Genomic DNA, 10,143 nt, shown 5'->3' on the forward strand with positions numbered 1-10,143 from the left:
TGTTCAAGCCCTGGTCTGGGAAGATCCCACATGCCGTGGAGCAACTAAGCCCGTGTGCCGCAACTACTGAGCCTGCGTTCTAGAGCCCATGAGCCACAACTACTGAGCCCATGTACCACAACTACTGAAGCTGTATGCCTAGAGCCCGTGCTCCACAGCAAGAGAAGCCACTGCAATGAGAAGCCCGCGCACCGCAACAAAGAGTAGCCCCCGCTCACCGCAACTAGAGAAAACCCGCGCGCAGCAAAGAGACCCAACGCAGCCCCCCGCAAAAAAACCCCCAAACTAAAACCAGCCATAAAGGTGGTCTTAAGAAGTTTATATCACTCAATAGCTTGTCTTGTGGGGGTGAAGGGGACCAAAGAAAGAGGAGCTGATGGTAAGGCTAACTAGTATTGATAATAATTATAACTTATCGGTCTCTTAAGCACTTCACAAAGTCTTTCCAAATTAATTATGACAAAACTCTATGAGGTAGGTACTCTAATCTGTATTTTTCTGATATGGAAAATGAGGTTAAACAAGTGGCCCATGGAAACATGACTAAGGGAGGGGGTATGTAGGTAGAGGTTTCAACCCAGGTGTGCCTATCTTAATACAACATCTGGGCTCTTAACTGCCCCAAGCACTGCTTTCCTAAAGATGCAAGGAAGCAACAGCCTCCAGAGGAGATGGCCAGCAAGAGCAGGAGAGTTTCTAGTCTCCCTGTGCCTGCGAAGAACCCTGAGGGTCTTTTGAACTAGAATTTTCAGAAATTCCTGTTCCAATATTTGATTAGCTCAGTCCTGGACACAACCCATCAGAGGTCAACAAACTGGAATTCCTCCAGAGTAGATGGACAAAGTTTACAAGGGATCTAAACATACTATAAAATACAAGGGAATATTGTAAGAACTGACAAACCATAAGACATGACAGTACCAAATACATAAAGAGCTATTGTATAGAAAAGGAATGGGACTTACTGTTTCTCTAAATCTAAGAGTAATCCATGGCATAGTGCTATGTGAAAATGCAGAGCAAAATATTCCATCAATGACTGAAAATATGTAAACATTTAATATGCAAGTGAATAAGGATTGAAGGTAACTAGGACAGATGAAACATTGATGTGTTTAGGTGATGGTACTGTGGCCAATTTGTGTCGACTCTTTTTTTAGTATTGCTCTGCAAAAAATAAATTTTAACAAATAAAAGCAAACACATAAAAGAAGAAATGAAATTGCTATAATCATAGAAAAATGTTCAGCCTTACTATAATCTAATAACAAATAGATTTACGTATTTATAAAAATGAAAAACATTAAAAATAGATAATACCTAGCACTAGTAAGGTCTCAGGAAATAAGATCTCTAATACAGTTCTGACCAGAGTGTAAATTTGTACACACTTTCTGAGGAAAAAATTTGTCAAACTATATAAAAAAGAATAAACAACAGTGACAATCCTTTGATGCAGCAATTCCACTTTTAAGACTATATCCTAAGTAAGTAAGGATCTATGTAAAGTTTGAACTAAAAAGGTACTCACAGAAACCTTGTTTATAATCCATAACAATTAAAAATAACCTAAATGTCTATTATTAGTTAATTTGGCTCAGTAAATTATACAATAGAATATTATGCAGACATTAAAATTATGTGCAAAAAGTACATATATATATATTTTTTTGGTTGCACTGCGCAGCATATGGGGTCTTAGTTCTCCAACCAGGGATCAAATTGTGACCCCTGCAGTGGAAGTGTGGAGTCCTAACCACTGGACCACCAGGGAATTCCCTGGAAAAAAGTATATCTGATGGCAATAAAGGAAGTTCACAACTTGAACAAAACAGGTAACTAAATATTCTGCATAGTACGGTCCAGTTTTTGTTTAAAAATATTCTATATATATATGTACTATATGTGCATATACACATACATATATTTGGTTTTGATTTCTATTTTGCTTATGTGTATATAACATTTTAAAATTTATTATTTGATTTTATTACATTATTTATTTTATTGCTTATGTAACAAAACAAAGCAATTAAAAATAAAATATGAGGGCTTCCCTGGTGGCGCACTGGTTAAGAATCCACCTGCCAATGCAGGGAACACGGGTTCGAGCCCTGGTCCGGGAAGATCCCACATGCCGCGGAGCAACTAAGCCCGTGCGCCACAACTACTGAGCCCACGTGCCACAACTACTGAAGCCCATGCGCCTAGAGCCCTTGCTCTGCAACAAGAGAAGCCACGACAATGAGAAGCCCGCGCACTGCAACGAAGAGTAGCTCCCGCTCGCCGCAGCTAGAGAAAGCCCGCGCGCAGCAACGAAGACCCAACACGGCTAAAAAAATTAAAAAAAAAAAAAAAGAGCTTTTCTCATCTATCAAATATGGAAAGTTTTAAAAAAATATGGATTAGATAACACAAAGTTCACAGCACTTAGTTTGTAATGGAGCAGGACCCTATGGGGCCTTCCCGGGACAGGCCTTTTCTCATATCCTCTTTAGTTCCTCTCTGAAGTACCTAGATAACAGCATTTCATGCACATTTCCGGAGTTGTTTTACAGATGTGAAAACCCCCCACTGAAAGGAAGGTATTAACTACTTGATGACCATGAGCACATAGCCCCAGGCCTCCCCATAGCCTAAGGACTGATAATGTTAATCCCTGTGACACCTCCCTGTTGCCTGCACCTTCAGCCGATCACATAGCTTACAACTCCTCCCCCCCCGCCCCCCCTCCCGCACCCCCCCTTTAAAAAAAATGCTTTGCTGAAAACCTTCAAGGAGTTTGGGGGTTTTTTTAGAGCATTGAGTCACCTGTCTCCTTAGTGGCCCTGCAATAAACCTTTCTCTGCTCCAAACGCCCACGTTTTGGTTTGTTTGCCCTCACTGTGCGTTGGGTACACGAACTTGCGCTAACAAGTTGATGATCAATAAATACTTCCTAAATGGGAAGGAAGTCTAAAAAAGAGTGGATATATGTATACATATAACTGATTCATTTTACGGTACAGCTGAAACTAACAAAACATTGTAAAGCAAATAAACTTCAATAAAAATTATTTTAAAAATTTATCAGAAAAAAAAATACTAGTTCCTCTCTCTTCCCTGGTGACAGGAGGTATTCAAGCACAAATTAGAAAATGGCAGATCTGGGATGTAGTTGAAGAGATTTAGGCAAAAGGTTTGCATTAGATGAACTCTAAAGCTCCTTTCAACTCTGACATTTCATGATCAACACAATTTCCCCCTATTTACCTCTTAAACTATCAACTGGGATAATACAAAAAACTACGGTTTGTATTGACTACCTAGTAGTTGTGTTACCATCAGTAGCACTGTACATTGTGAATGGAGGGGCAGTGGTGTGAAAAAAAATCCGCCACGAGGGAAGCCAGACGCAAGTCCCAGCCCACCTCTCCATTGACAGTTCCCTGGCATCCTTTTTTTGTGAATGAGCGGTGGTCCTCAGGCCTCAGATCAGACACTATCCGCGAGAGACAGAACTTTAAAAAGGGAATTACTTTCCTTTTCCAAGGAGTTGCCGGGTGGACCAACACAGACGAATGGAGCGCCCTTTCCAACCGCCTGAGAGTATGGGAGACGTTCAAGACCCTGGGATACAGTCAGTAAGGGACGACTGGGGAGCTCTCTCTAGGCACTGAGAGGGCCTCTCCCAGTTGGCCGCACCGGGCCTTCTCCGCCGGGCACCGGGAGGTCGCGCTGGCCGCGGCTACAAGCAGGACAGCACGGAGGGGCCGAACGCTCTGCCAGGTACCCTTACGGACCCCACGTGCACGCGGGCAGCGAAAAGGCTGGGGCCTCGGGCGGGGGCAGGGCCAAGGCCGCGGGGCGGGGCTCCAGCTGCGCGCGCGGGGCGGGGGCGGGGCGCGCAGCGTGGTCTGGGCAGGCCCGGCGCTCCTCCTCGTCCCGCGCCCAGGCCTGGCGGGCCGAGCTCCTCCCCCGGCTCGGCCTCTCTCCCCACCCCTGCCCTCCTTCTGCCCAGCAGTTCCTCCTTCCCTCCTCCCCCTCTTCCTCGGTGAGGTGCTCCTCCATCAGCCAGCCAGCATGGCGGCCGTGGAGACGCGTGTGTGCGAGACGGACGGTTGCAGCAGTGAGGCCAAGCTCCAGTGTCCCACCTGCATCAAGCTGGGCATACAGGGCTCGTACTTCTGCTCGCAGGTAGACTCCCGCTCCCCAGCGGCGCCGCCGCCGCCCCACCTCCCCTCTCCGTCTGACCTCGCGGCCGGTCGGGACACGCTCCTCCTCTTCCCCCCGCGGTCGCGCCGGCCGCGCTTCCTCCTCCCCACAGTCTGAAGCGCCGCCGCCCCCTCTCTCCTCCGGGGGGTCTGGGGCCCCACCGGACCCCGGCCGCGCGGGGCGCACGCTGGGTACGGGCGCGGGCAGCCGCGGCCATGTGGGCTGGGGGCGGAAGCGGACTTGCCTTGGGTCGCTCGGCCGCGCTGGGGCCCCGCGTTGAGGGGCCGGTTCTCACCGCGCATCCTCTGCCCGGGCTGGGGCTGCCAGGTGTGCGGGCTACCCGGGACAGGTGGGGACGCCGGGGGAAGGGGGCAGCCCCAGCTGTGCGAGTCGTCACAGCTGCAGCTCCCGGCAGGGCTCTGGTCTTGGTCGCTGGGGGCTGCAGGGCCGGGTAGTCACTCTGGTCCCTACGGGATTGGGGGTCGGAAGAGACCCGCTGGCCTTTGAAGAGTGAGTTACCTGGGACGGTGGGGGTCGCAGAGAGGAGGTATACTAGCTCCAGCCCCACCCACCTCTGTCCGTAGGTTTTACTGCTGCGCATTGACACTTCGGCAACTTTGGGGTTGGGGATGGAGAGGGATCTGTGTAATTCATTCTTTTCCTTTGGCATCCAAAATTATTAATTTACAAAACCATAAGTTAACAGTATGAGTCACCTCTGATTTACTGAATTTACCACTGAGTGAAAAAGACAGTTCCATTGAGAGTTATGCCGTAGTGTATTTTAGCAAGTTTTGTGCGGTGGAGCAAAGCCAGCACTGAATGGGGTCCGGACTGCAACGTGTGCTGGTGTTTATGTTTACTGAAGAGCATTAGTGTTCCGGCTGCATTTAGACGCCCGGAGTATTGGCCCGGCGGCATTGGTACGGCTTTTAGTTACAGTCCGGATTTGTTGAAGAGACGTGAATATTCAGGTACTAAATCGGTAGTGTCCCGCGGGGAGGAGAGCATGAACAAAGAGTCTGAAGGCACGGTCAGGGCCCTGCCCTTGCCGTTGACTGTGAGATCTTGAACTAGTCAAGTTACTTAATCTTTCTGAGCACCTCTGTACAGAGGGGCAGATGATACTTTTACTTGCATGTTTCACAAGGTTGTTCTGAGGCCCAAATTATCCAATGAATGTGAAATCTTGGTAAAACCTAAGGAGGTTCTTTTTAAAGGCCGTCAGTACACTGTAGCACAGTTATATATAAAAATATAAACGAATAGAAGGAAAAATATATAAGAGCAATAATATAAATATTTCAAATATAAAATGTGTAAACATAAAGATGTATGTAAAATGAGCGCATAAATAAAATCCTTAAGGTCCAGCACTTGTAGATAAGCCGTTGTAAGAGATCCTAGCTATGTTGTACAGGTGTTGTTTTCAGATAGGATATGATCCTTGACCTTGTTAGTATCATTTGGAAAAAGTTGCATATGGAGAAGTGTTGCTCATTTTAAAAATAGCATTGGGACTACTCAACATGCTAAAACTGGTCTGAGTCCTTTTGTTTCTTTAAAATAATTTTCAAATTCTATAATTTGTTGAGGCCTGTGTGGGACCTGGACTTAAAACAAAAAACCAGTAGTTTATCTTTGGAAATTGTGTACCGCGTGAGTAGACTAATGTGGTTTATGTTGTGCTTAAATTTAGTTGGCATTTGGTAATGTTAAGTGAATTAATATGTACACAGACTTACCTGCTGGAGTTTTAAAAAGGTAGTATGAAGCCATATTCATCAGGGATGGGTGATATTCTCTTAGGCATGGTATTATTCGGTAGAAAGAACATTGGCTCATTGGGGTTGGTGGAAAAATGCCAACACATTTGTGAAAACATGCACGGTTTATTCAGTATGGTAGGTATTTCATGTTGGATTCTGCAGGTATATTTCTAGTCCCATTGTTATACCTGTAGTCAAACGTATCCTGACTGGTGCTTGAAGCTGTCTCTTTCTTCATTTCTGTTACTACCTCCTTTAGTCAGTATTCAAAATTTCTCACCAGTTTCTCGTAGTTCATTTCCCTGCTGTAGTTTCCCACCTTGCAAATAAACACCCACACACACACAAAAAAATCAAAGGAAGAAAACCTTTTGTACAGAAGTTATTTCTCCCTTAGCATAGCACAGTCTGACTATGCTTACCGCCAACTATAACAAATAGAGTTACCATTGCTTGCAGGATTCCAGCCCCATAGTCAGGGCACCTCTTCTGAGTGCACCTTTATTCTCTTGCTCTAACCAGAGGCTGTATTTATACTCTTTCCTTTACCCAGAATGTCACCTGTCTTCTGAAATCACAGCTATTCTTTCAGTCCCAGCTTGAGACCTTGATCAATCATTAACTTTTCCTAAGCCAATTTCCACATTTGTGATGAAACTAGGGCTTCGTGCCACTTCTCTGATCATCTTCACTAGCAGTGGTCTGTCTTTTCTTTTCTCCTTGCTCCTCTGGTCCCCAGCCTGGCTATCTGGCCAGCTTGTCTTTGGTAGCAAACCACCGAACAAAACTACAAGAGCCGTAACAGAAGTAAGCCTTTCCCGGTTACCCTGTCTCACCACCTTATTCCCTTTATAACATTTTATACAATCTGTGATTATTTCATTTTTGTTCTTGTTTATCTGTCTTTTAATCAGAAGGTGAGGTCATGAAGAAGCTATCTTGTTCACTTCCCTATCCTCATTTCTCAACACAATGCTCTATGCAATAGGTGGTCCATAAATGCTTGAGTCATTGTATCAAAAGGCAGAATAAAGAGGTAGACTACTGCATTTGAATCACAGCTCCATTACTTACTAGCTGTGTGCTTTAGGTAGATAACCTTTGTTTTTTGTTATAGCCTTTTAAAATGGGTCTATGAATAGTACCAACCTCAGGGTTGGTACTAAATACTAAAGACTAAATACTAAGTGTATGTAAAACACTTAGCATAGCAGTGCATTTCATCAGTGTTAGCTCTTTTTATTGTTATACTGAGTTTATGCTTAAGAAGATAGAAATATTTTTATTTAGAATGCTTAATTTTAAGAAAAATTTTCCTCCTTTAATGAGTAAAACCTGTTTTACTTGAAATCGAGCTTTTCAGGAGTTCCTGATGTTTGATGGTATTTCTTTATAGATGTATCCATCTTATTCAATAGTAGTTGACCGATGTTAATAGCAGTTTAGTAGTTTACTTGTAGTCTCTAACAGTTTGTAAGAGTTTTTTGAGGATGGAGGCTGTGCTGTACTCATTTTTGTATTTCTTTTAAGTGCCTTGTACACAGTAGGCACTCAGTTCATTAAATGAAAGAAGAAAGGTCATTGGGCCTGAGAAGGAAAAGCAAAGAGCAATCAAGCCCTTAGTGAACACCCCAGGGCAGATGCTATCTTGTCCTTAGTTGAAGGATCTGCTGAGAAGGACCTGAGTGATTTGCAGCCCTTCATAAGGCATAAGAACTTAAAAGGTAGTATAGTATAAGTGGAAGGAGCCTGCCTGGGTTTGGAGTCTGACCTGGGTTTAAAATTTTTGTGACCATGTCCCTGGGTAAGTCATCTCCTATTTTATGAGAGGGCTAGTGGTACACCCTCTTTATGGAGCTGAGGTGAAGGTGAATAAGAGCATGCGAAGTGCCTCACACAGTGTTCAGTAAATAGTTTTATTACAGGTATAGCCTTATGTCTAATAGTATTACAGTCAGATATATGGAAGGTTTAAAAATGTTTAAGGATGCAGTGGAAGTGTGGAGTCCTAACCACTGGACCACCAGGGAATTCCCTGGAAAAAAGTATATCTGATGGCAATAAAGGAAGTTCACAACTTGAACAAAACAGGTAACTAAATATTCTGCATAGTACGGTCCAGTTTTTGTTTAAAAATATTCTATATATATATGTACTATATGTGCATATACACATACATATATTTGGTTTTGATTTCTATTTTGCTTATGTGTATATAACATTTTAAAATTTATTATTTGATTTTATTACATTATTTATTTTATTGCTTATGTAACAAAACAAAGCAATTAAAAATAAAATATGAGGGCTTCCCTGGTGGCGCACTGGTTAAGAATCCACCTGCCAATGCAGGGAACACGGGTTCGAGCCCTGGTCCGGGAAGATCCCACATGCCGCGGAGCAACTAAGCCCGTGCGCCACAACTACTGAGCCCACGTGCCACAACTACTGAAGCCCATGCGCCTAGAGCCCTTGCTCTGCAACAAGAGAAGCCACGACAATGAGAAGCCCGCGCACTGCAACGAAGAGTAGCTCCCGCTCGCCGCAGCTAGAGAAAGCCCGCGCGCAGCAACGAAGACCCAACACGGCTAAAAAAATTAAAAAAAAAAAAAAAGCTTTTTTCATCTATCAAATATGGAAAGTTTTAAAAAAATATGGATTAGATAACACAAAGTTCACAGCACTTAGTTTGTAATGGAGCAGGACCCTATGGGGCCTTCCCGGGACAGGCCTTTTCTCATATCCTCTTTAGTTCCTCTCTGAAGTACCTAGATAACAGCATTTCATGCACATTTCCGGAGTTGTTTTACAGATGTGAAAACCCCCCACTGAAAGGAAGGTATTAACTACTTGATGACCATGAGCACATAGCCCCAGGCCTCCCCATAGCCTAAGGACTGATAATGTTAATCCCTGTGACACCTCCCTGTTGCCTGCACCTTCAGCCGATCACATAGCTTACAACTCCTCCCCCCGCCCCCCCTCCCGCACCCCCCCTTTAAAAAAAATGCTTTGCTGAAAACCTTCAAGGAGTTTGGGGGTTTTTTTAGAGCATTGAGTCACCTGTCTCCTTAGTGGCCCTGCAATAAACCTTTCTCTGCTCCAAACGCCCACGTTTTGGTTTGTTTGCCCTCACTGTGCGTTGGGTACACGAACTTGCGCTAACAAGTTGATGATCAATAAATACTTCCTAAATGGGAAGGAAGTCTAAAAAAGAGTGGATATATGTATACATATAACTGATTCATTTTACGGTACAGCTGAAACTAACAAAACATTGTAAAGCAAATAAACTTCAATAAAAATTATTTTAAAAATTTATCAGAAAAAAAAATACTAGTTCCTCTCTCTTCCCTGGTGACAGGAGGTATTCAAGCACAAATTAGAAAATGGCAGATCTGGGATGTAGTTGAAGAGATTTAGGCAAAAGGTTTGCATTAGATGAACTCTAAAGCTCCTTTCAACTCTGACATTTCATGATCAACACAATTTCCCCCTATTTACCTCTTAAACTATCAACTGGGATAATACAAAAAACTACGGTTTGTATTGACTACCTAGTAGTTGTGTTACCATCAGTAGCACTGTACATTGTGAATGGAGGGGCAGTGGTGTGAAAAAAAATCCGCCACGAGGGAAGCCAGACGCAAGTCCCAGCCCACCTCTCCATTGACAGTTCCCTGGCATCCTTTTTTTGTGAATGAGCGGTGGTCCTCAGGCCTCAGATCAGACACTATCCGCGAGAGACAGAACTTTAAAAAGGGAATTACTTTCCTTTTCCAAGGAGTTGCCGGGTGGACCAACACAGACGAATGGAGCGCCCTTTCCAACCGCCTGAGAGTATGGGAGACGTTCAAGACCCTGGGATACAGTCAGTAAGGGACGACTGGGGAGCTCTCTCTAGGCACTGAGAGGGCCTCTCCCAGTTGGCCGCACCGGGCCTTCTCCGCCGGGCACCGGGAGGTCGCGCTGGCCGCGGCTACAAGCAGGACAGCACGGAGGGGCCGAACGCTCTGCCAGGTACCCTTACGGACCCCACGTGCACGCGGGCAGCGAAAAGGCTGGGGCCTCGGGCGGGGGCAGGGCCAAGGCCGCGGGGCGGGGCTCCAGCTGCGCGCGCGGGGCGGGGGCGGGGGCGGGGCGCGCAGCGTGGTCTGGGCAGGCCCGGCGCTCCTCCTCG

At 45.2% G+C, this 10,143-nt stretch overlaps 2 protein-coding genes across 3 annotated transcripts in view; one reads left to right on the forward strand and one right to left on the reverse strand.

Annotated features, from left to right (window-relative positions):
• The window catches only part of EIF4E (eukaryotic translation initiation factor 4E), a 129,451-nt gene extending 124,955 nt beyond the window's left edge, over positions 1-4,496 (reverse strand). The window contains exon 1 of the mRNA XM_024126591.2: positions 4,256-4,496. Coding sequence (XP_023982359.1) covers positions 4,256-4,496 — 241 coding nt within the window. The remainder of the gene's footprint in view (positions 1-4,255) is intronic.
• The window catches only part of METAP1 (methionyl aminopeptidase 1), a 75,504-nt gene continuing 69,353 nt past the window's right edge, over positions 3,993-10,143 (forward strand). Inside the window, exon 1 of one of the 2 annotated variants that reach the window (XM_028491670.2) lies at positions 3,993-4,176. In XM_028491670.2, the coding sequence (XP_028347471.1) occupies positions 4,063-4,176 (114 nt within the window). In that variant the 5' untranslated portion in view covers positions 3,993-4,062. The remainder of the gene's footprint in view (positions 4,177-10,143) is intronic. The other variant, XM_024126589.3, reaches the window with a different exon arrangement.

The sequence above is a fragment of the Physeter macrocephalus genome, chromosome 7, assembly GCF_002837175.3.
Source record: "Physeter macrocephalus isolate SW-GA chromosome 7, ASM283717v5, whole genome shotgun sequence".
Taxonomy (NCBI): Eukaryota; Metazoa; Chordata; class Mammalia; order Artiodactyla; family Physeteridae; genus Physeter; species Physeter macrocephalus.